General features: G+C 39.6%; 1 protein-coding gene across 3 annotated transcripts in view; it reads right to left on the reverse strand.

Annotated features, from left to right (window-relative positions):
- The window catches only part of tbc1d5 (TBC1 domain family, member 5), a 485,913-nt gene that overhangs the window by 86,882 nt on the left and 372,209 nt on the right, over window positions 1-26,822 (reverse strand). For all 3 annotated transcript variants that reach the window (XM_063044063.1, XM_063044064.1, XM_063044062.1), the window contains one exon: window positions 3,368-3,453. In XM_063044063.1, the coding sequence (XP_062900133.1) occupies window positions 3,368-3,453 (86 nt within the window). The remainder of the gene's footprint in view (window positions 1-3,367; window positions 3,454-26,822) is intronic.

A 26,822-nucleotide genomic window follows, 5' to 3' on the forward strand; every position in this document is an offset into this window, starting at 1 on the left:
TCAGGCAGTGCATTCCACGTACCAACCACTCTCAGAGTAAAAAATCTTCCTCTGATATCCCCCTTGAACTTCCCACCCCTTACCTTAAAGCCATGTCCCCTTGTGTTGAGCAATGGTGCCCTGGGGAAGAGGCGCTGGCTATCCACTCTATCTATTCCTCTTAATATCATGTATACCTCTGTCATGTCTCCTCTCATCCTCCTCTCTCCAAAGAGTAAAGCCCTAGCTCCCTTAATCTCTGATCATAATCCATACTCTCTAAACCAGGCAGCATCCTGGTAAATCTCCTCTGTACCCTTTCCAATGCTTCCACATCCTTCCTATAGTGAGGCGACAAGAACTGGACACAGTACTCCAAGTGTGGTCTAACCAGAGTTTTATAGAGCTGCATCATTACATCGCGACTCTTAAACTCTATCCCTCAACTTATGAAAGCTAACACCCCATAAGCTTTCTTAACTACCCTATCTACCTGTGAGGCAACTTTCAGGGATCTGTGGACATGTACCCCGAGATCCCTGTGCTCCTCCACAGTACCAAGTATCCTACCATTTACTTTGTACTCTGCCTTGGAGTTTGTCCTTCCAAAGTGTACCCCCTCACACTTCTCCGGGTTGAACTCCATCTGCCACTTCTCAGCCCACTTCTGCAACCTATCAATGTCTCTCTGCAATCTTCGACAATCCTCTACACTATTTACAACACCACCAACCTTTGTGTTCTCTGCAAACTTGTCAACCCACCCGTCTAACCCCACATCCATTTTCATTTCCACCCCTTAGGTTCACACATACTTAATGTAATAGACTCTCATTCTAAGCTCAAGTGGACACAAGTCTGCCCAAACTTTCCTCAAAAGACACCTTCCCATTCCAGTTTTCATTCTATATCCTTACAATAGTTTTCATTTTTCACTACATTGGTATAAGAGGTAACCACTAAGAGCTGGTGAGAGCCAAATGGGTTCTTCTTCTTCTTCTGAATATCAATGGTGGTTGGCAGTCATTACTGTCACCAACTGGACTGGAGTGTGGGATAGAGAGTTGGGAAATAAAACCCCTACTAGTTCTTTATCAAATGAAAACTAAATTACCCCCAAAAGCCCTATAGATTGTAAATAATGAAGACAATATTGTGAATTAAAGTCACATCCATAACTTAATAAAGTTTTTAAATGAAAATTATCAACCCTCAAAGATAGTAATGCAGCCTGTATTTGCTTTCTTTCAACATTATATGCTTCACATTGTAAAAAAATGTGTTCAGCAGTTTCATAATGATAATAAAACCTACATATGCCAGAGTGATGTTTTCCAACAAGATATACTAAATGGGTTTTTGCTGCTGTTATCATGTGATGCTATGTTGGTCCCTTTACAGTCATGTCAAGTAGGGCTTTTCATCTCTCTTGGTAGCTGTTTATTCTGTCATATTAGCTCATATCCTGACAGAAACACATAATGGCCACTTTATTAGGTGCACCTGTACACCTGCTCATTAATGTAACTATCTAATCAGCCAATCATGTGGCTGCGACTCAATGTATAAAGACATGCAGCATTGGTTGAGACGTTCAGTTGTTGTTCAGAAAAAACATGAGAATGGAAAAGAAATGTGATCCAAGTGACTTGACCATGTAGTAATTCTTGGCGCCAGACAGGGTGGTTTGAATATCTCAAAACCGAACAGCAGCAGAAAACCACACAAGGTTCCTGTCCTGTACCTATTAACGTGACCACTGAGGGTAGAATATGGTTGTATTTTGCCTTTATATACCAAGTATCTTAACAATGACACAGTTGGAACACCGATCGTTTCTACCACCAAAAATGTCACTTCAACTGTGGTAGCATCTGAAAGCAATTTGAGTTCAAGCTTGCTTTTTCCTTCCTGACAGTAAGTTGGACTTCCCTGATTGGATATCTGAGGAGACTTTTTTTCCCCGTTTTCAGAGCTACACAAATGATTTTCTAAGTTGTCACACATGCTGCTGAAGACCTCAACATTTGTAACTGATGCTAACAAGTATTTATTAAAGAGGAATCTATTTATTTCTAATAGTGTAAAGAAGCGGAATCACCATGGTATGTTATTGTTCCAGCTATCTTATAATGGCCATTCTATCAAATAATAGCATAGTGTTGATTTCAATGGAAGGTCACCCAGAAATGCTTCAATAATTTTCCTTATTATTTATGGGAGCATTACAATGGTCAATTTTGCAGGGATTCTCTATTCAAAATAGGAAAATGAATAGGATCTAAGTCTCAAAATATAGTTCTACATCATATTAGTAATGTCAACAATTAAATATATTTCAGAAACACAGGTACGCGCAAACAAATGTAAATCATCAGCAAAATTCATTCTAGGTTTCTAGATACACTTCCACATGCAAAATCTTAAATGAGATGATTGCAAACAGACTAATCAATCACCACTACCATAGTTAATTGATTATTGTTAACTGCTCATGCTTTAACCCAAGTCAGATATTACCAGACCCTACATAGATAAGGCAGGCATAAAACACTATGAAATGACAACATGAAGGTGCTATTTAATGGTATGCTGTTTTTACTAACAGAAAAGAAAGGAAGGCTTGAACACCTCACAGACAGAAAATCATGGCAAAGGTTGTAGCAATGGTGGTTTCTGGATAAATCCCAAGATTAGGTTAACCCTGAACAGAATAATTTCCATATTAGTGGTGTAATGTAAAGATCACTGCTTGATCTGTAGCCATTTCTAAACTGTATTAATGATAAAGAGAGGACAGAATGTAATCTACATGAAATGGTAAAAAGCTTAGTGTGAAAGAAAACTGAGAGAAGCATGCAATGAGACGATAAATGGATACAGGCTAGGGTGTAAGTAGATTAAGAAAACAGCAAACAGAAAATAAGATGGAGAAATGTGAGTTGAGAAGGGAAAATGGAAAATACTCATTGTTTAAAAAAAAGACTAGTAAATGTTGTGAAACAAAAGGATTTGGCTGCCCTTGCGCACAAATTATGTAGTTAACATGCAGGCAGAGTGAGCACTTAGAAAGGTGAATAGTATCTTCGCTTCATTCCAATACCATCAGTGACAGAGTTAACATCACCTCAAAAATATACAAGGGCACTGGTGTAATCACACTTAGATATTGTTTTCATCACCTTGGCTTTTTGGGTACCAAAGAATCAAGCAAAGTAGAGTGATATCAAATATTAGTAATGAGATTACTGAAAATAAAGTAGGCATGAAGAGCATAATTCTTATGCTATTATGATTTAGCTATTCAACCAATCCCAAAAGCAAGCATTTTGTCTAAAAAATTTGGTAGAATAGCAAGTGCAATGTTGTACCTGTCTGGAACTCTTACCGTGTCTTGTTTACAATTTCAGCACCACGTGCCCTGTAATAATCCAGATTCTGTTGGAATTGGTAATTCATTGGTCTTGGGTTATTCTAACAAGAAATAAAGTACAATAATTTTATACTCTATAAGTAGCAAGGTGGATTAAGTTACATTGACAGAATTTTAACAATCATTCAGAGCTATTTTTTATTTTACTTGGATAACATCTCATATTTTCTTCCCACAGATCCAACTCTACACTAACAATAAATACTAACCATGCAGAATTTATCTTTTTACAGCATACTGTATGTGGTTTCCAAAACATGGAAGTACATTACTGATCTAGGAAGGATCAATAATGTCTACTTTAACATTACAGCTTGAATTGTCCAAATAACATGGCTGAAGGCAATGGACCCCAAAAACACAAGACAGGTTGGGTATACTGAGTATTTTGATGGTAATTTTCTGTATCAGTATCTCATACTATGCTCTAATCGATGGTGTGACAATCAAAAGGTAGAAGTAAAAACATTCTTTGGATATGGAATGTAAAACCAAAGAAATGATGCAAAACATGAAAAATTTTCAAAAATTGGTCAGTGTTAAGATTTTTACTCAAGAGGCTATCACTAAGTATTAAATTGCACTTCTGAAAGCTTTAGTAAAGCAAAAACACAGCATACTAGCCAACAGGATAAAACTAGTTGAATTTATCAAACAAAAAATAAAAGATCTCTGAACTAAATCAATAATAAAATCTAAACTGAAACTGAGCCCTTCTGTACATCATGAAGATCAAATCTACTTTGAAATACTGAAAAGTGAAAAAAATCTCCATTTCCTGTCTTCCGATATGTTTTATGAGAATTAACATGAAGATATTTTCCCATGCCAAAGGCACATAATTTTTCTATATGTAAGATTTAATTTTGTAATCAAAGCTGAAGCCTCCTTTCAAAAAGATAGCAGTAGTATATGAAGACATGAACGAAACTTAATGAATGCAAGTGTCAGCTTCTGTTTTTTTTTGCTGAGAGGCATGTTAAAAATTCAATTTATTTTTCATTAGTGAGTTTTTCTAAAGATAGAGGACTTCGCTTAGACAGGTAAGCAAAATATCTTTGACAGTTTCCCACAATTAATAATTCCTTGTGATGTAGATATATAGTACATCTTCAGATGAACCAAATATACATAGCTGGAGGCAATTACAAACTATAATATTATTGTGGATTTGAGTTCATGATAAAACATATGATGTTATTTGAACTCCTTAGTGATATTAAAGCCTTGAATTGAATTCTTATGGTGGATTACATATGTGCGATTGATAGGTTCACAGAATCTTTTACAGAAGGAAGATAATATTTGGCCCATATGGCCTGTCCCAGCTTGTTCAAATGGCTAGTCAATTAGCTTTACTTTCCTTTCAAGTATATACCTAATTCTCCTTTGCAATTTGCTATTTAAGTAATGCATCTAGAACACAACATCTTTATGTTTATAAAGCTACTGATTTCACCTCTGGTTCTTTTGCTAACTGTCTTACTGTAAGTCTGTAGTCATTAAATACTGATCCATCTACTGGTAGATGTAAACTTATTTACTCCATTAACACCCAGCATGATCAGCATGGAGAAGTTGGACCGAAGGCATGGCTCCATGCTGTTTAACTTTATCACACTAAAATCTATAATGATTTTGAACATTTCTGTTAAATCTAACGAGCTTTTTTTGTTTCAGCGAAACAATTTCAGTATCTCTTGATGCTCACTTGAATTTAAATTCATCTTGCTAATACTGTAGTAAAATGCCGGTACCCTGCTTCAAGACTCTGAAGTGTGCTGCCCAGAATTGGAAATATTATGATAATTAAGGTCAAATCAGTGCTTTGTTAATAGTAAACATTTACAGTGAGAATAAGATAAAATTCAAAATGCAGTTTCAGAATGAACATCAAAGATCCACATCTAGTGTGTTCAATTTAAATAAGGACAATAATAATTGGTACGAGGAAGAAGTTGTCTAAGGTGCACAGGCTAAGAGACAACTCAGTAGATGAACAATGATTCAGCAAGTTTATCCCAATCAAAAAAAATTTCAAGAGAATGAAATACAAACTGTGATTAACAAAAGAGATGAAGAATAATGTTAAATTGAAAAAAGGTATACAACGTGGCAAGGGCTAGTGGTAAACCAGAGCACTGTTAAGTTTTTAGGAACCAGCAGCAATAGGACAGAAGATGAATTTTGAGAAAAAAGTAGTATTAAAATAGTGAAAATTTCTTTCAATACATAAATCGGAAGAGGGCAGCTGTAGAAACAAGACTGGAATTAGAGTTGGAACAATTATCATATGGGGTAACTAAAAGAAGTATGTATATGTGCTGCCAACGAATCCTTAGGTTGTGTTGATGTTTAATGCAAACAATGCATTTCACTTTATGTTTCAATGTACATATGCTAAATAAATTAATATAAATGTATCTGAATCTGGTTGACATTTTTTGACAGTTTCCTGAATGAACCCAACACAACAAAGCCCAATTAAATTCAGAACTGGCAAACATGAGAATCCTCTTTCATCCCGCCCTCTGTCCTGTGCTAAGAAAGTTGGTAAGTAACAGTAACAGTTACTCAACCTCCTGATATGAAGTGATTGGCATTATCAAAAGTAGAAGAAAACAAAATATTTAGGAGTACTTCCTGACCATTTTCCAAAAGTTCTTAGTTAAGGCTGATATGTTCCACAATTAAACATATGCATGTATCCAAACATACCTTTACTCATTGCGGCCAAAAAGTTCTACTTTAACTTCATCAGTCCATAGGACTTGTTTCCAAAATACATCAGGCTTGCCTAGATGTTCCTTTGAACTTTTTGTCCGCAATGAGCAAAGGTATGTTTGGAGAAGAGGGTGCAGAATTTCATGAAAAGAACACCTCTCCAACTATTAAGCATGGGGGTGGATCGATCATGCTTTGGGCTTGTGTTGCAGCCAGTGGCACGGGGAATATTTACCGGTAGAGGGAAGAATGAATTCAATTAAATACCAGCAAGTTCTGGAAGCAAACATCACACCATCTGTAAAAAAGCTGAAGATGAAAAGAGGATGGCTTCTACAACAGGATAATGATCCTAAACACACCCCAAAATCCACAATGGACTACCTCAAGAGGTGCAAGCTGAAGGTTTTGCCATGGCCCTGATAGTCCCCTGACCTAAACATTATCAAGAATCCATGGATAGACCTCAAAAAAGCAGTGCATGCAAGACGGCCCAAGAATCTCACAGAACTAGAAGCCTTTTGCAAGGAAGAATGGGCGAAAACCCCCTAAACAAGAATTGAAAGACTCTTAGCTGGCTACAAAAAGTGTTTACAAGCTGTGATATTTGCCATAGGGGGTGTTACCAAGTACTGCCATGCAGGGTGCCCAAACTTCTGCTTCAGGCCCTTTATTTTTCTTATTTTGAAACTGTAAAAGATGGAAATAAAAAAGTAATCTTGCTTAAAATATTAAAGAAATGTGTCATCTTTAACTTTATGCCTTTTGGAAATCAGTTCATCTTTTACTCGCTTAGGTATTCACAGTAACAGAAATTTTGACTGGGGTGCCCAAACTTTTGCATGACACTGTAAACAACATCGAATATAAATAATCACTCACAGAAGACAAAAGACACTGGGATACAGGCTTAACAAAAAATGATTATATTGTACTGATCAATATCTGGGTAGGAAAAGTATTAAGACTGTAAGAGTGATTATCTAAGAAAGGAATAATCAGGCATACCTTGGTTTACAGATTTAATGTTCAAGCAACCAAATTCTTCAATACCAGGAGGTATATAAAGTTATAATACAGTAGCTGCATAGATTAACAGCACAATACGGGCCTTTTGGCCCAGAATGCTGTGCCACACATGTACTTACTTTAGAAATTACCTAGGGTTACTGATAGCTAAGATCCATGTACCTATCCAAGAGACTTTTAAAATACCCTATTGTATCCCATAATGCAGATTCATAAGCGGATAACACAATGTTTTGCTTCACTTTTTCAAAGTTTTAAATTCACCCTTCCACTCTATGTCTACAGCATGTACCATCTGTAAAATGCACTGCAGTTAGTCTATCTGAGCATTTTAGAGATGGTACAAATTGAAACCACAGAGTACAGGGAATGAATATTTAGGTGGTGGGTGGACTGTCAATCAATTGGGCCACTTTGTTCTGGATGGTGCTGAGCTTTTCGGGGCTGTTGGAACTGCACTCATTCAAGAAAGCAGTGTTCCTCATGGATGGTGGAAAAGCTCCAAGATGTCAAGAGATGAGTCACCTCCCCAAAGGAATACTGAGCCTTTGACTGTACTTTCAGTAATTGTGTTTATTTGGCTGTCCCATGATAATTCCAAGCAAGTTGACAGAGGAATATTTGGTAATGGTAATCACACTGACAATATTGGACAGTATCTAGTAACATGAGGAAATGAATTGTAGCAGCAGAGATGTGGTTTTTGAGGAGGATGAAAAGAATATCATGGACAAAACGAATACCTAACGAGGATGTCATGAACAGAGCAAACACAAAAAGAGAAATAATGTATGAGAACATGAAAAGGCAACGTAACTTCATTAGACATGTGATTAGGAAAGAGGAGTTAGAATGCACAGTAATTATGGGAAAGATTGAAGGGAAGAAAACAAGAGGAAGACAAAGACAAATGATGATGAAGACAGCAGCCAGAAAACTAGAAATGAATACCAATGAATTGATCCACTTGACCCGAAACAGGAGTGTGTGGGCCACGGCAGTCAAAGCTCAAACTGGGCACGGCACCTGATGATGATGATGATGATGATGAATGACAATGAATTATATTGCCAGGTATATATTGCTTATGAATGTTGGCTAGGCCTTGCTGCATACATGGTTAGACAGCTTAATTTGAAGAGTTGAAAATGGAATTGAACATTGTGTACTCATCCAAAAACACCTCCACTTATAACCTTTTGATGAAAGGTACGTCATTAATGAAAGGAAAGGTAGCTGAGAAACTCCTGGGGCTGGAATGCTTAACCTTCAACAATCATACGTCTTTGTATAAAATGTGGCTCCAACTATTGGTGTGCCTTCCCTTTGATGTCCACTAACTTGTTTTACTCAGGTTCCTTCGTGCCACACTTTGTTAACTGTTGACTTCCTGTCAAGGGCAGTCTCTACAGTATTACCTCACCCCTTGAACTCAGTTTTTGAGCCAAAGTTGAGATGATACCAGGAGAAGTCCAAACAAGGCACCAGTAAGCAGGTTATTGGTGAGTAAGTGCAGCTTGATACTACTATCGGTGATACCTCTCTTCATTTTGATAATAATACACAGTGGACTGACTGGGCAGTAATTATAGATTAGTTAATCGTGCTTTTAGAGAACAGGACAAAACATGAATAATTTTCCCACACTATTGATAGATGCCATGCTGAAGTCAACAAAATCAAGTCATATTGAGTAAAATAAGATCAAATTATGGGAATATTTCAGTGATGGGCAATTTCGTTGTAATTCATTGATTGAACTGGCCAGGGAAGCAAATTGAAGTCTTGCCCTGCCCATTTCTTTCCAAAGTTGATTCACATTTATGTCAAGATAAATGAAGCAGTGAACAGCAAGAATCAGAATCAGATTCAGGTTTAATATCTCCGGCAAACATCGTGAAATTTGTTGTTATGCAGCAGTAGTACATTGCAATACATAATAATAAACTGTAAAATACAGTAAGTATATATATATATATTAAAAAGAGTTAAACAAGTAATGCAAAAAGAGAAAAAAAACTTAAGTAGTGAGGTCGTGTTTATGGGTTCAATGTCCACTCAGAAATCTGATGGCAGAGGGGTAGAAGCTATTCCTGAATCATTGAGCGTGTGTCTTCAGGCTTTTGTATCTCCTCCCTGATGGTAGCAATAAGAAGAGGACCTGAACTGTGTGATGGGGGTCCTTAATGATGGATGCCACCTTTTCGAGGCATCACTCCTTGAAGATGTCCTGGATGTTGGGGAGGCTGATACCTATGATGGAGCTGACAGAGTTCACAACTTTCTGCAACATAAAATAATTTGATCCTGTGCAGTGCCTCCTCCCCACAGCAGACGGTAATGTAGAATGCTATCCACAATATATCTGTAGAAATTTGTGAGCGACTCTGCTGACATACCAGATCGCTTCAATCTCCTAACGAAACATAGCTGCTGTCATGCCTTCTTTGTTACTACATTGATATGTTGGCCCCAGGGTAAATCCTCAAAGATGTTGAACTGAGGAATTAGAAATTGCACACTCTATCCACTTCTGATCCCTCGATGAAGACTGTTGTGTAGGCCCTTTCTGAAGTCTACAATCAATTCCTTGGCTTTTCTGATGTTGGGTGCAAGGTTGTTGCTGCAAAATCAACCAGCTGATTTATCTTGCTCCTCTACGTCTTCTTATTACTACCTGAAATTTTGCCAACAATAGTTGTGTCCACAGCAAATTTATAGATGGCATTTGAACTATGCCTAGCCAGAGAGTCATGACTGTAGAGAGAGTACAGCAGTGGGTTAAGCACACATCCTTGAGCATTGATTATCAGCAAGGTGGAGATCTTGTTTCTGATCCGCCCAGACTGTGGAATTCTGGTGAGGAAGTCAAGGATCCAGTTGTAGAAAGAGGCACAGAGTCCCAGATTTTGGAGTTTTTTGATCTGAACTGTAGGAATGATTGTGTTAAATGCTGAACTGCAGTCAATAAACAGCAAGCTGACGTAAGTATTAGTATTGTGCAGGTGATCCATTGCTGCATGAAGAGCCAATGAGATTGCATCCACTGTAGACCTACTGTGGTGACAGGCAAATTGCCATGAGTCCAGGTACTTGCTGAGATAGGAGTTGATTCTAGCCATAACCAACCTCTCAAAGCACTTCATCACTGTAGATGTGGGTGCTACTGGATGATATTTGTAAAAGGCAGCTCACCCAGCTCTTCTTGGGCACTGGTATGATGTTGCCATTTTGAAGCAGGTGGGAATTCAAACTGTAGCAATGAGAGTGAGAATTGCAAGGGCAGCAAGAGATATAAGAGTCTATAAATATTTTTAATATTTATTCCTGTTATATTTAAGGAAGGAATGAACTGTAATACTTTTGCATAACTTTCCCCCGGGAGATTAGACAGAATCTATGTTGAAACGGTACATTTATGTCCCATGGAAAGAACGGACTGGAATGGTGGTGTATGTTTTGTTTCATGTATTACTTTAAACGTAATGTTTTCTGAGTTTCTGACATGGTAAACATTTATAATTATTAAAATTGTTTTAAAAATAAGGAGTTCACACAGCTTTTTATCCATTTACAGGAAATGGATGCAACTGGCTATTATCAAACTAGTATACATTGTTGTAGGTAGCTGATATTAATAAAAGTATTGTTAAACTTATCAATTTGTGTAACATTTAACTTCTGAATAAGCTACTTAACACAATCTAAAATGTGTCAACAACTTACAGACATACCAGATGGTATCCTTGTGGTTGATTAAGTAGCTCAGGTTAAAAGTAACATAAGTTCTTCCTGTCATTACAGTAAGGAGAGGTTATTGCTATTAGAGATCAGCAAGCTCACAGGTTGAAAAGATCACTGGCATCGTACTTGTACAGAGGAGGACATACTGCCTAAATTTTCTGTGTTTGCTTTTCAAAGGAGCTAACCAATTAGCTTTTCTCCCACTGCTTGTTCCTCTTTATCCTGTAAATATTTTCTTTTCTATGTCTAGTACTTTCCTGTTATTAGTCCCAGATGGCAAGGTTATCTGAGATAAATATAATATTGATACATACAATACGAGACATGTGGAATTAAGGTGTCAAAGAAAATAGGCTATTTACCTAACTAGTAATTAAAAGATTCAACTTAAAGATGTGAAGCAAAAAAATACAGACAGGTATAACCATCAAGTAGACACCCTGTTCTAATTACAACCTTGATACAGAGCAAGTGATCGACTCTGTGTATATGTTTTTCTGTGTATAGTCAACAAACTAAAATATTGATATTTCTAGAAATAAGATCGGATATTATTTACTGCTCAGGTAACCTTTTGAAAATATAATTACTGTCTCACTTGATATCATCTAAACACACGTGGTGCAGCTGTAATAATAACATGGTTGATGTTTGCTCAGAATCAGTTGCTTATATAGGACCAGTACCAAATAATAACTGTTTACAGGAAGCAGTATAGGAAAATCAAATGAATCACCTATTATACTCAAAATATCTTGATGGTTCATTCATTAGCACAGACACTGACCGTCACACTAAGTTTCTACTTATAATTGATGTAAATATTTTAAAAAAACATTCTTTTTACGTTAAGAAAAATATAACACTTAATAATAACTTGAATACTGTATTTTTCTGGGAATTGTAATAATTTCCATTTTTTTTGTTTCAATTTTTCTTTCAGAGTCTGTCTAACATGACAATTTCTTTCACCACTAAAAAAAGTAATAAAGTGCACTCCTCGGCACTTGGTTCTTTATATTCATGTCACCCATAAGAAAGAGCACTAATGAGTTAAAAGTGTCAAGGGGCAGCACTACTAAGCCTTAAATGAGCACTGAGCTCTGACTATCTGGAGTATTTTCATTCCTGTTAATTGATAACCAATGTATGATTATACATACAACTCAGAGACTTTCCACACCTGCCAAATGTACAAACTGCAACTTCCGAAATCAAGTAACTCCAACACAACAATTTTTTTATACTTACAGAGCAGAAAATTCAATCTGAAGCTGTTGATTAGTAAAGAATCAGAATCATGTTTATTATCACCGGCATGTGACGTGAAATTTGTTAACTTAGGTTCCAGCACTCTGTTTCCAGAAATATTAAAGAACTATTGCACACCATTAGCAATAATAAACTTTTCCCACTGACTGTGTCTGATTAAAGACGGTTGTAGTGACACATGAATCCATGCTTGACCTCATTGTAAGCAGTGAACCTCAAAGCCAGGCCCAGGTTCATGTCTTCCATTACTGAGCTTGCTATGAAAGCTGTGATGTGTATGCTGTATGTAATATCGATGACATACACTGTACAACACACTGTATCTCACTAATCCAAAACACCTGTTTTAATCAAACCTCCAAATGGGATAACATTGCTCATTCTCCAACTCAAATATTCAGTAGATTCCTGTTAAAACCAAATTTAAAAACAATATCTTCTTATGCATGATATATAAACATAATAATTGTAATAGATAACATATTAAAACTCATTTCAGAAAACAGCACATCTCAAATAGCATTATTATTTTAAAGCACACACTTGTTGCAAATAGTTTTATAGAATTAGCTTGCTCTCTTTGTCAAAATTTAAATAGTTTTGATTTTCTCTAGGTTCTCTTTACTTAAAGAATATTTTTTTTAGCAGTTGCATGCAAAATGCGTAAGGCTGTAGAAGAATTTAAATTTCCAAGTGACATCAGAAGAACAGAATATAATCAGAGAAGAGCACAAGCAAATCTCTGAATTTTCAGGTCCCCTCGAATTATGTGGATATATTCAGCTATGGACTTTGTTGCAAATGATCCCAATAAGATGGTAAAAATGATAGAATTCTTTCACATCCGGACAGCGAGCCATATTGGTTCCAACTCTGTGGTATTATGTTTATTAATTCTGCATAAAAAGATATTTTTAATGTGGTTTCAGCAAAGATCCACTTAATTTCGGGGTTTGTGGATGAATAATTTTAGTCCATTGATTGACTTTACTGAAAATAGAATATACAATGTGAAACATGTATATCAGTGCATCACAAGATGATTCATACTGGAACATAAGGAATAAAAATAGAAAATGTTTCACCAAAGGGTCTTCAGGCTGAAATGCTAACTCTGCTTCTCCTTCCATATATACTGCCTGATCTGTCAAGCTTTTACAGATTTTTTGTTTTTATTTCAGCTTGACACAATATAGTACATTTTTAAAATTTTCAGCAATTTAAGAAATAATGGCTAAGGCAGAGATGCTTGCTTTGAGTGTCTGTATTAACCAGAGACACTGGTAAAAGCATGCATTGCCTTTAGCTTGAATCCAGAACAAGCAGCTAAGAATGGCTTACAAGAGAAATACAATAAGAATTTTAAAAAAATGCACATTTTGCTCCATCACCTACATTTTATTTCCACTTTGAGGAATGTGTAACGACAGGTCAAATCAAATTGACATCTGGCAATTCCATACGGATCTGACCACTTGTTCCACTGTCAAGCTCAGTACTGAGCCCTCTGGCAGTGCACTGAGATGCCGAAGATAGTTTGGATCTATTTTCCATACAAGTAATCAACTTTACACCAGGAGCACTGGTGGAGGAACAACTACTGTCAAAGACTTTTGAACTGCTTTATTACAATATCCTGATACTATTAAAATGACAATAAAAATATTTTTTTAATTATTAAAGGCAGTTTACATTTTTTAAGGGTCACTGGCTGTTTCAAAAATGTACAAGGAAGTGAATTATAAATATATAAGCTATTTTTAATAATGTTAAAATGTTTAATTTTAATAGTATCAGAATAATTTAATTAAAGCAGTATAAAAGCCTTTGGCAGTTTATTCAACCCTCCAGACCTCCAGTCAGAGAGCATGGAGGTGAATTCAGGCAGTATGAGAAGAGTCCAAATATATCTGGAGCATTATAGTGAAGTAACACAGTGCAAAAAACTAATTAAAAACAGGCTAGTTAGCATTAATTTAGTTATGATGTCATGTTGTACAATGTTCTGACGATTGGTTTTAATTTTGTTAAGCCACACAACAATTATTAGAATGTGGGTAAACAAACCATTTCAAAGTAGTATCACCTGAGAAGCCGTGAACACATTAGGAATACATATGACTAGTCTATGAGGAGAGTCTGAGGGCAGAGGAGCAACCATCATTTCTCTCTCAATTAATAAAACATAACCATAACTTAAATAATAGGTTCAAAGTTCAAAGTAAATTTTATTATCAAAGTACAAATATGTCACCATATACAACCCTGAGATTTATTTACGCAAACACGAGGAATTCTGCAGATGCTGGAAATTCAAGCAACACACATCAAAGTTGCTGGTGAACGCAGCAGGCCAGGCAGCATCTCTAGGAAGAGGTACAGTCGACGTTTCAGGTTGAGACCCTTCGTCAGGACTAACTGAAGGAAGAGCTAGTAAGAGATTTAAAAGTGGAAGGGGGAGGGGGAGATCCAAACTGATAGGAGAAGACAGGAGGGGGAGGGATGGAGCCAAGAGCTGGACAGGTGATTGGCAAAACGGGTATGAGAGGATCATGGGACAGGAGGCCCAGGGAGACCCCACCACCACTCTGCAACCCCGTCTCCCTCAGATCCCACCGTCAGCTCCTGGGCCCTCAGAGGCTCCATCTTCCTCTCACCCCAACCCTTCCCTCTTCACTGATAACCCCAGCCTCCCCCGCTCCCCCCTCTGATCCCAGCTGTCATCCGTGCTGGGTCTTTACCATCCCCTCCGACCTTCAACTGTCTGAGGCAGAACGCTCTGTCCTCAATGAGGGCCTCACCTTTGTCCCCATTCGCAAACACCTCAGCGAGTTCTGCGTTCGCCATGACGCAGAACTGTTCTTCTGCTGTCTCCGTCTCTAAGCCTACTTCTTCGGCAAGGACTCTTCCACCCCCACCGATGACCCCTTCTCCCGTCTTCAATCCTCCTCCTCTTCATGGACACCCCGCTCTGGTCTTCTGCCTGCTCTGGATCTCTTTATTGCTAACTGCCGACGAGACATCAACCGTCTCGACTTCACCGCACCTTGTTCCCATTCCAACCTTACTCCTTCCGAACGCTTTGCTCTCCACCCCCTCTGCACTAATCCTAACCTTACTATTAAACCCGCCGATAAGGGGGGTGCTGTTGTAGTCTGGCATACTGACCTCTACCTTGCCGAGGCACAGCGACAACTTGCGGATACCTCCTCTTATTTACCCCTTGATCGTGACCCCACCAAGGAGCACCAGGCCATTGTCTCCCACACCATCACCAACTTTATCTGCTCAGGGGATCTCCCATCCGCTGCTACCAACCTTATAGTTCCCACACCTCGCACTTCCCGTTTCTACCTCCTACCCAAGATCCACAAACCTGCCTGTCCTGGCCGACCTATTGTCTCAGCTTGCCCCTGCCCCACTGAACTCGTTTCTGCATACCTCGACACGGTTTTATCCCCCCTTGTTCAATCCCTTCCTACCTATGTTCGTGAAACTTCTCATGCTCTTAAACTTTTCGATGATTTTAAGTTCCCTGGACCCCACCGCTTTATTTTCACCTTGGATGTCCAGTCCCTATATACTTCCATCCCCCATCAGGAAGGTCTCAAAGCTCTCCGCTTCTTTTTGAATTCCAGACCTAATCATTTCCCCTCTACCACCACTCTGTTCCGTCTAGCGGAATTAGTCCTTACTCTTAATAATTTCTCCTTTGGCTCCTCCCACTTCCTCCAAACTAAAGGTGTAGCTATGGGCACCCACATGGGTCCGAACTATGCCTGCCTTTTTGTTGGCTTTGTGGAACAATCTATGTTCCGAACCTATTCTGGTGTCTGCCCCCCACTTTTCCTTCGCTACATCGACGACTGCATTGGCGCTGCTTCCTGCATGCATGCTGAGCTTGGTGACTTTATTAACTTTGCCTCCAACTTTCACCCTGTCCTCAAGTTTACCTGGTCCATTTCCGACACCTCCCTCCCCTTTCTAGATCTATCTCCATCTCTGGAGACAGCTTATCTACTGATGTCTACTATAAGCCTACTGACTCTTACAGCTATCTGGACTATTCCTCTTCTCACTCTGTCTCTTGCAAAAATGCCATCCCCTTCTTGCAATTCCTCCGTCTCCGCCACATCTGCTCTCAGGATGAGGCTTTTCATTCCAGGACGAGGGAGATGTCCTCCTTTTTTAAAGAAAGGGGCTTCCCTTCCTCCACCATCAACTCTGCTCTCAAACGCATCTCCCCCATTTCACGCACATCTGCTCTCACTCCATCCTCCCGCCACCTCACTAGGAATAGGGTTCCCCTGGTCCTCACCTACCACCCCACCAGCCTGCAGGTCCAACATATTATCCTCTGTAACTTCCGCCACCTCCAACGGGATCCCACCACTAAGCACATCTTTCCCTCCTCCCCCCTCCCCGCTTTCTGCAAGGATCGCTCCCTATGCGACTCCATTGTCCATTCGTTCCCCCCCCATCCCTCCCCACTGATCTCCCTCCTGGCACTTATCCTTGTAAGCGGAACAAGTGCTACACGTGCCCTTACACTTCCTCCCTTACCACCATTCAGGGCCCCAGACAGTCCTTCCAAGTGAGGCGACACTTCACCTGTGAGTCGGCTGGGGCGATATACTGTGTCTGGTGCTCCCGATGTGGCCTTCTATATATTGGCGAGACCCGACGCAGACTGGGAGATCGTTTTGCTGAACACCTACACTCTGTCTGCCAGAGAAAGCAGGATCTCCCAGTGGCCACACATTTTAATTCCACATCCCATTCCCATTCTGACGTCTATCCACGGCCTCCTCTACTGAAACATGAAGCCACACTCAGGTTGGAGGAACAACACCTTATATTCCGTCTGGGTAGCCTCCAACCTGATGGCATGAAGATTGACTTCTCTAACTTACGCTAATGCCCCACCTCCCCCTCGTACCCCATCCGGTATTTATATACACACATTCTTTCCTTTTTCTCCCCCTGTCCCTCTGACTATACCCCTTGCCCACCCTCTGGGTTTTCCCCCCTTCCCCCTTTTCCTTCTCCCTGGGCCTCCTGTCCCATGATCCTCTCATATCCCTTTTGCCAATCACCTGTCCAGCTCTTGGCTGCATCCTTCCCCCTCCTGTCTTCTCCTATCATTTTGGATCTCCCCCTCCCCCTCCCACTTTCAAATCTCTTACTAACTCTTCCTTCAGTTAGTCCTGACGAAGGGTCTCGGCCTGAAACGTTGACTGTACCTCTTCCTACAGATGCTGCCTGGCCTGCTGCGTTCACCAGCAACTTTGATGTGTGTTGCCTGAGATTTATTTTCCTGCGGGCATACTCAGTAAACCTATAGAACGACAGGATCAGTGAAAGGTCAACCAGAGTGCAGAAGACAACAAACTGTGCAAATGCAAATATAAATAATAGCAATAAATAACGAGAACATGAGACAACAAGAGAACAAGTCTTTAAAGTGAGATCATTGGCTATGGGAACATCTCAATGGACTGGCAAGTGAGTGTAGTTATCCCCTTTTGCTCAAGAGCCTGAAGGATGAGGAGTAGTAACTGTTCTTGAACTTGGCGGTGCAAGTCCTGAGGCTCCTGTGCCTTCTACCTGATGGCGGCAGTAAGAAAAGAGCATGGCCTGCGTGGTGGAGATCTCTGATGATGGATGCTTTCTTCTGGCAGTGTTTCATGGAGATATGCTCAATGATTGGGAAGGTTTTATCTGTGATGTTATGGGCTGAATCCACTATCTTTTGTAGGATTTTCTGTTCAATAGCATTGGTATTTCCATACCAGGCGGTGATATAGCCAGTCAATATGCTCTCCACTACACATCTATAGGAATTTGTCAAAGTTTCACATGTCATCCTGAATCTCCACAGATTCTGAAGGAAGTAGAGGCACTGCCATGCTTTCCTCGCAATTGAACTTGCGTCTATGCCACATTCTCTGAAATAGTAACACCCAGGAATTTAAAGTTGCTAACCCTCGCCCCTCTGATTCTCTGAAGGGAACTGGCTCATGGACCTCTGGTTTCCCTCTCCTAAAGTCCACAATCAGATCCTTGGTCTTACTGACACTAAGTGACAGGTCGTTATTATGACACCACTCAGCCAAATTTTCAATCTCCCTCCTGTATGCTCATCCATCACCACCTTTGATTTGGCCTATGACAGTGGTGTCATCAGCAAACTTGAACATGGTACTGGAGCAGTGCTCACCACACAGTCATAGGTGTGAAGCGAGTAGGGCAGGGGGCTAGGCACACAGCCCTGTGGTGCACCTGTGTTGATGGAGATCACGGTGGAGGTGCTGCTGACAATCTGAACTGACTGGGATCTACAAGTATTGGAAATCCAGGATGCATTTGCATAAGGAGGTATTGAGGCCAAGGTATTGGAGCTTACTGATTAGTTTTGAGGGGATGATGGTATTGAATGTTGAGCTGTAGTTGATAAAGAACATCCTGATGTATGCATTTCTGCTGCCTAGATGTTCCAGGATTGAGTGAAGAGCCAACAAATCGCATCTGCTGTGTAGCTGTTGTGACAGTAGGTATATTGGAGTGGATCCAAGTCACTTCCCAAGCAGAAGCTGATATGTTTCATCATCAACCTCTAAACATACTTCATCACTGTGGATATAAATGCTACTGGATGACAGTCATTGAAGCAGATCACCACGATCTTCTTCGGCATCGGTTTAATTGAAGCCTGCTTGAAGTAGGTGGGTACCACACACTACCGAATGAGAGGTTAAAGAGTTTAGTGAACACACCAGTCAGATGGTCAGCACAGGTCTTTAGTACGTGGCCAGATACCCCATCCAGCCCAGATGCTTTCCATGGATTCACCCTCCTGAAGGATGTCCGTATGTCAGCTTCAGATACTGAGATCAAGGGATCATTGGGAGATGTAGGGGTTCGCGATGGTTCCTCCACGTTCTGACGGTTAAAGTGAGCATGGAAGTCATTGAGTTCATCCAGAAGCGAAGCTCTGCTGTCTCCCATGTTGCTTGATTTATCTTTATAGGAGGTGATAATATTTAAGCCCCGCCTTATTAGTATAAGTCTCCATTGCTTAAAACGTTGCTCTTCTTAAATATCTATCAGTTATGGCTCTGCCTCCTGATTCTCTTGATATCAAATGACATATCATTGAAGTATATTTACTTCTGAGGAGGAATGAGGGGGAATAATGGGATAAATACTGCAAAGACTTCTGAAACTAATAGGCAAAGTCCTTGGAACATGGACTGTTTACTGAAGATGAGGGCAAGAAGGAAATCCTTCTCTCAGAGGGTTAAGCATCTTTGGAATTCTCTCACTAAGAGCTGTAGATGTGGAGTCACTGAATAATCAGAGGAATCCAAGCTAATAAGGGTTGGGGAGGTTAGGAGGCATTCAGATAAGAAAGTGGAGATGAAGCCTAGATCAGATCAGCAATTACCATGGGAGATTCAATGCCCTTATCTCCTGCTATTATATTGTTATGTTTCTTGATGAAGAAAAATTATAAGATCTGTTAAATGATGTGATGCCACTTACATATATGTATAAATACTAGGGAAGACTAATACTGTACTATGAATGTCAGAAATCTCCTTTAACAGTAATTGGAGGAAAATATAATACAGTGTGTCATGTCTGAACTGCTAGTATTTGAAATTAAATAAGCAATTTTTTTGTACTTTAGCACAGCAAGTATGATACTGATATTCCACAATGGAAATTGGGCAGTATTCCAACAATGAGAAATTATATACCTGATGGGTACAAACAAGGTCATTATAATTAGGCTATTAAAAAACATCTGTTATCAAGCTAATGAACTTGATCATTTTTAACAAATAAAACTTGACAAAGAACCTGTAAAATTTTAATTAGTTCACATGTTGCTCCCTGGTATCCTTTAACATTTTCCTACTGGCATTTTGGTATCAGTAATATATTACAATGAAAATGTGATTATTTTCTAAATAAATTTAATAAGGTTAAAGATATTGGCAGAGTATGCTTAACGATTTCATAAAATGATAGCATCCAGAAAGTGGCCATTTGACCTATCCTGTCTTTGAAGAGCTATCTAATTAGTCCTACTCCTCACAGCTGAGCTATTTTCTCCTCTAGTATTCATTCAACTTTCTTTTGAAAATACTACTGAATACACTTCCACCGCTTTTTCAGGCAGTACATCCTAGGTTATATTAGGTTAAAACTGGTAAAATGCCGGCAGCATTCTGGAGAGTACATACACGCCTGAACTTCGGCCTATGCATTTCCAAATGTAGAAGTCCAGAAGACACAGGAAGATTGCAGATGACAAGTCACCAGTAAATTTTGCCACTGTACTCAAGTGTGTAATATGACCTTACTGAGGTTCCCCACCACTCATGTCAATGAATAAGCTCACTAAGGATCCATAAATGCATTTATCTCAATTAAGATTTTATAGCTGCAAGGTAAAAAGGCAAGGGTCAAGCAAGATTTTTAAAATAATAATTTCTCTTTACAGAAGTGCTTTTAATTATTTAAAGTTATTTTGGAGCTTAGGTGTTTAAAAATTCAAACAAAGATTTCTGCTTCTGAATGCAAAGGCAAAGCTGTGGGTGCGGCTTTGCTGTCTGCCAAAGTTTATCTCAGCAGTTCCACGAGCAGGGCTTGTTCTGAACCACTCACATGACCTGATCACACTCTACAAAATTCTGGTCCTGGTCCTGCTGATCAGGTCCAGGATATGCTTGACCTGCGAGGACTTTCTTTCCAAACTAAAATGTGAATAGACAATAGACAATAGGTGCAGGAGTAGGCCATTCGGCCCTTTGAGCCAGCACCACCATTCACTGTGATCATGACTGATCATCCACTATCAGTATCCATTTCCTGCCTTATCCCCATAACCTTTGATTCCGCTATCTTTAAGAGCTCTATCCATCTCTTTTTTGAAAGCATCCAGAGACTTGGCCTCCACAGCCTTCTGGGGCAGAGCATTCCATATATTCACCACTCTCTGGGTGAAAAAGTTTTTCCTCAACTCCGTTCTAAATGGCCTACCCTTAATTCTTAAACTGTGGCCTCTGGTTCTGGACTCACCCATCAGCGGGAGCATGCTTCCTGCCTGCAGCGTGTCCAATCCCTTAATAATCTTATATGTTTCAATCAGATCCCCTCTCAGCCTTCTAAATTCCAGAGTATACAAGCCCAGTCGCTCCAATCTTTCGACATATGACAGTCCCGCCATCCTGGGAATTAACCTTGTGAACCTACACTGCACTCCCTCAATAGCAAGAATGTCCTTCCTCAAATTTGGAGACCAAAACTGCACACAGTACTCCTGGTGTGGTCTCACCAGGGCCCTGTACAGTTGCAGAAGGACCTCTTTGCTCTTATACTCAATTCCCCTTGTTATGAAGGCCAGCATGCCATTAGCTTTCTTCACTGCCTGCTGTACTTGCATGCTTGCTTTCAGTGACTGACGTACAAGAACACTTAGATCTCGTTGTGCTTCCCCTTTTCCTAACTTGACTCCATTTAGATAATAATCTGCCTTACTGTTCTTACCACCAAAGTGGATAACCTCACATTTATCCACATTAAACTGCATCTGCCCAATCACCCAGCCTGCCCAAGTCACCCTGCATTCTCATAACATCCTCCTCACATTTCACACTGCCACCCAGCTTTGTGTCATTGGCAAATTTGCTAATGTTACTTTTAATTCCCTCATCTAAATCATTAATATATATTGTAAACAGCTGTGGTCCCAGCACTGAACCCTGCGGTACCCCACTGGTCACCGCCTGCCATTCCGAAAGGGACCCGTTAATCGCTACTCTTTGTTTTCTGTCAGCCAGCCAATTTGCAATCCATGTCATTACTCTGCCCCCAAAACCATGTGCCCTAATTTTGCCCACTAATCTCCTATGTGGGACTTTATCAAAGGCTTTCTGAAAGACCAGGTACGCCACATCCACTGGCTCTCCCTTGTCCATTTTCATAGTTACATCCTCAAAAAATTCCAGAAGATTAGTCAAGCACGATTTCCCCTTCGTAAATCCATGCTGACTCGGACCTATCCTGTTACTACTATCCAGATGTGTCGTAATTTCATCTTTTATAATTGACTCCAGCATCTTTCCCACCACCAACGTCAGGCTAACGGGTCTATAATTCCCTGTTTTCTCTCTTCCTCCCTTCTTGAAGAGAGGGACAACATTAGCCACCCTCAGGAACTGATCCTGAATCTATAGAACATTGGAAAATGATTACCAATGCGTCCACGATTTCTAAAGCCACCCCCTTAAGTACCCTGGGATGCAGACCATCAGGTCCCGGGGACTTATCAGCCTTCAGATCCAACACCATTTCCTGCCTGATATAAATTTCCTTCAATTCATCCATTACCCTAGGTCCTTTGGCCACTATTACATCTGGGAGATTGTTTGTGTCTTCCCTAGTGAAGACAGATCCAAAATACCTGTTCAACTCATCTGCCATTTCCTTGTTCCCCATAATAAATTCACCCGCTTCTGTCTTCAAGGGCCCAATTTTGGTCTTAACTATTTTTTTTCTTTTTCACCTACCTAAAGAAGCTTTTACTATCCTCCTTTATATTCTTGGCTAGTTTACCTTCATACCTCATTTTTTCTCCGTGTATTGCCTTTTTAGTTACCTTCTGTTACTCTTTAAAAGTTTGCCAATCCTCCGGCTTCCCACTCGTCTTTGCTATGTTATACTTCTTCTCTTTTATTTTTATACTGTCCATTACTTCCCTTGTCAGCCACGGCCTCCCCATACTCCCCTTAGGATCTTTCTTCCTCTTTGGAACGAACTGATCCTGCACCTTCCGCATTATTCCCAGAAACAGTTGCCATTGCTGTTCCACTGTCATCCCTGCTAGGGTATTGTTCCATTGAACTTTGGCCAGCTCCTCCCTCATAGCGCCATGGTTCCCTTTGTTCAACTGTAATACTGATAGTTCCGAGTTTCCCTTCTCCCTCTCAAATTGTAGATTAAAACTTATCATATTATGGTCACTACCTCCTAATGGCTCCTTTAAATCTAGAACTGCGTTCTCTCTGGTAGGCTCCAGTACAAGCTGTTCTAAGAATCCATCACGGAGGGACTCCACAAACTCACTCTCTTGGGGTCCAGTACCAACCTGATTTCTCCAGTCTACCTGCATGTTGAAGTCCCCCATAACAACTGTAGCATTACCTTTGCGACATGCCAATTTAAACTCTTGATTCAACTTACACCCTACATCCAGACTACTGTTTGGGGGACTGTAGATAACTCCCATTAGGGTCTTTCTACCCTTAGAATTTCTCAGTTCTATCCATACTGACTCTATGTCTCCTGATTCTATGTCCCCCCTCGCAAGGGACTGAATATCATTCCTCACCAACAGAGCCACCCCACCCCCTCTGCCCATCAGAATGTTGGAAATCTGAAATCAAAAACCCAAAATGTTGAGAAGATGAGCTTTGTTGAGCATATCAGTACATTTACTTCCTCAGGAAGGCAAAAAAATTCAGCATCTTCTCTTTGACCCTCACCAACTTTTATAATTGCAATTTACATTAGAATATTACAGGAAACAGAGTTGAGGGATTCAGGATGGGAGTGTGATGGAGAATTTAAGTGAAAGGCAACACTTTATTCTTTTATTTTTTCCTTCCCTTTTTCTGCATCTTCAAAACAATTTACCTCTAATTCTTACTAGTCCAGATAAATGGGCATTGATCTATAATATATCTAATGTTTTCTCTCCATAGATCCTCTCTAACTTGGTAGTCAGTTTTATGGTACCTGCAGTACTTTGATTTTGTCAGAGAAAATGGGGTTGTTCTTTTTATAGCACTGAAGTTTAAGAGGAGATCTGATAGTAATTTTCAAAATCACAGAGAATCTTGACAGAATAAATAAGGAAAAACTATTTCTAATGACAGAAGATCAGTAATCAGAGGACACAAATTTGTAGTTCCTACAGAAACAAAGGTTACAGGGGATTATTTTAAAACACTGAGCTGCTATTATTAGGAAGTATCTACATGTAGGGAGGTAAAGCATATTTAATATTAAAAATAAAATGTAAATTGGACAAATAACAAACAAATAGAAAAATGACATTATTTGTAGAATTCCACAAAGGAGACAGAACCAGAATGTTAAACTGAATGTTCCTTTACTCTGAAGTGTACACATCCTCCCCGGTTTATGTACAACTGACTTGTGTCCAGCCTGTAATATGAACAAGTGTTTGGGAAACTGGCGGGATGGATTTGCTGCAGGGCTGCAGGCATCTTCTGCCATGCGGGAACTTGATTCACGGCTGTGGTTCCAACTTGCAAAGTGTTTGGTTTATGAACAATTATGAACACAACACTGCCATGGCCTGCAGTGGACCTAAGTATTAATGAACAAATTTGAACTTTGAGCTCTTGCGTCATTGTAGATGCATTCTTGATACAATTAAAGGAATCATGCAGACTTTATCAGACTGCATTGCCGCAGCTTAAGGTATCCATACTTTAGCTCAAGAGATTTAATATTATAATATCAACAAAGAAATCGGTAGGAGATATGCCCTTCAGGCTTCAAATGATTGAAAAAAATAGTTACATTTTGGGAATGCATAACCCATAGTATATAAATATACACTCACTGGCATATCTGTAAGTGAGGTATGAAGTTCACACTTAAAAAATGTAAACAATGAGATTTATTAATGGGCTTGACTGCTTAAATGGCAATGTCAGAAAATTTAATACCAGAGTTCAAGAATAATATGGGTTTTAGTTTTGTTCACTTGTTATTCAATAAAGTATCTAGTTACTATTCTCATTTTTGCAATGTGAAGCATTTGTTATCAACAGTGGTTGCCTAGCTGCATATTAAAAGGCAGCATAATCATAAATCACCAAGGTCAGCTTTTGCTGCTCTGCTGCTTCTACTTCAATTACTCTTTTCAGCATAAGCTCTTTCAACCTTAGTATTACAAATGCTATTTACTTAAAATCAAATTTCGCTGTTATACATTATTGTTCTGTACTTCTTTAAAATTGTAATTTCAATAATCTGGTGAAAATAAGTACCACAGAAAGAGAAGTACTCTCAAAGAAACGCTGGACAATTTACTGAGGTTTTGGGAAATCTTGGGTTGATAGTTATAAAATATTTTAAATGCTTAGCAACTGTTCCAGAAAATATTTTGATAATCTACAGAAGAAAAACAATTAATTAAATTAATTTGATTTATTTGTTACAAGTATAATAATGACTTTATTTACAGAGTCATAGAACACTGCAGCACATAAACAGGCACTTTGACCATCCAGTTCGTGCCATCCTAGTTTTCTGCATAGACCCATCGACCAGCACCGGAACTATAGCCCTCTGTACCTCTCCCACTCATGTACTTATCCAAACTACTCTTAAACGCTTCAATTGAACATGCCTCTACCAGTTCCACTACAGCTTGTTCCACACTTGCATCTCCTCCTGCGTGGAAAAGGTCTCCCTCAGATTCTTCTTTAAGTATTTCTCCTTTCACCCTAAACCTATGACCTCTAGTTCTAGTATTCATTTCAAAGTACATTTATTATCAAAGAATATATACAGTAGCATGCAAAAGTTGGGGCACCCCAAGAGATTTGAGCTCTCAGGATAACTTTTACCAAAGTCTCAGACCTTAATTAGCTTATTAGGGCTATGGCTTATTCACAATCATCGTTAGGAAAGGCCAGGTGATGCAAATTTCAAAGCTTTATAAATACCCTGCCTCCTCAAACCTTGTCCCAACAATCAGCAAATTAAGATAAATGATGCCCACAAAGCAGGAGAAGGCTATAAGAAGATAGCAAAGTGTTTTCAGGTAGCTGTTTTCTCAGTTCATAATGTAATTAAGAAATGGCAGTTAACAGGAACGGTGGAGGTCAAGTTGAGGCCTGGAAGACCAAGAAAACTTTCCAAGAGAACTGCTTATAGAATTGGTAGAAAGGCAAATCAAAACCCCCGTTTGACCGCAAAAGATGTTCAGGAGGATTTAGCAGACTCTGGAGTGGTGGTGCACTATTCTACTCATGGAAGAGTCTTCAGAAGAAAACCTTTCTTGCACCCTCATCACAAAATTCAGCGTCAGATGTTTGCAAAGGAACACCTAAACAAGCCTGATGCATTTTGGAAACAAGTCCTGTGGACTGATGAAGTTAAAATAGAACTTTTTGGCTGCAAAGAGCAAAGGTATGTTTGGAGAAAAAAAGGATGCAGAATTTCATGAAAAGAACACCTCTACAACTGTTAAACATGGGGTGGATCGATCATGCTTTGGGCTTGTGTTGCAGCCAGTGGTACAGGGAACATTTCACTGGTAGAAGGAAGAATGAATTCAACTAAATACCAGCAAATTCTGGAAGCAAACATCACACCGTCTGTAAAACAAGCTGAAGGTGAAAAGAGGATGGCTTCTACAACAGGATAATGATCCTAAACACACCTCAAAATCCACAATGGACTACCTCAAGAGGCACAAGCTGAAGGTTTTGCCATGGCCCTCGCAGTCCCCTGACCTAAACATCATTGAGAATTGGTGGATAGACCTCAAAAGAGCAGTGCATACAAGCCGGCTCAAGAATCTCACAGA

Source organism: Mobula hypostoma, chromosome 3, assembly GCF_963921235.1.
Source record: "Mobula hypostoma chromosome 3, sMobHyp1.1, whole genome shotgun sequence".
NCBI classification, from domain to species: Eukaryota; Metazoa; Chordata; class Chondrichthyes; order Myliobatiformes; family Myliobatidae; genus Mobula; species Mobula hypostoma.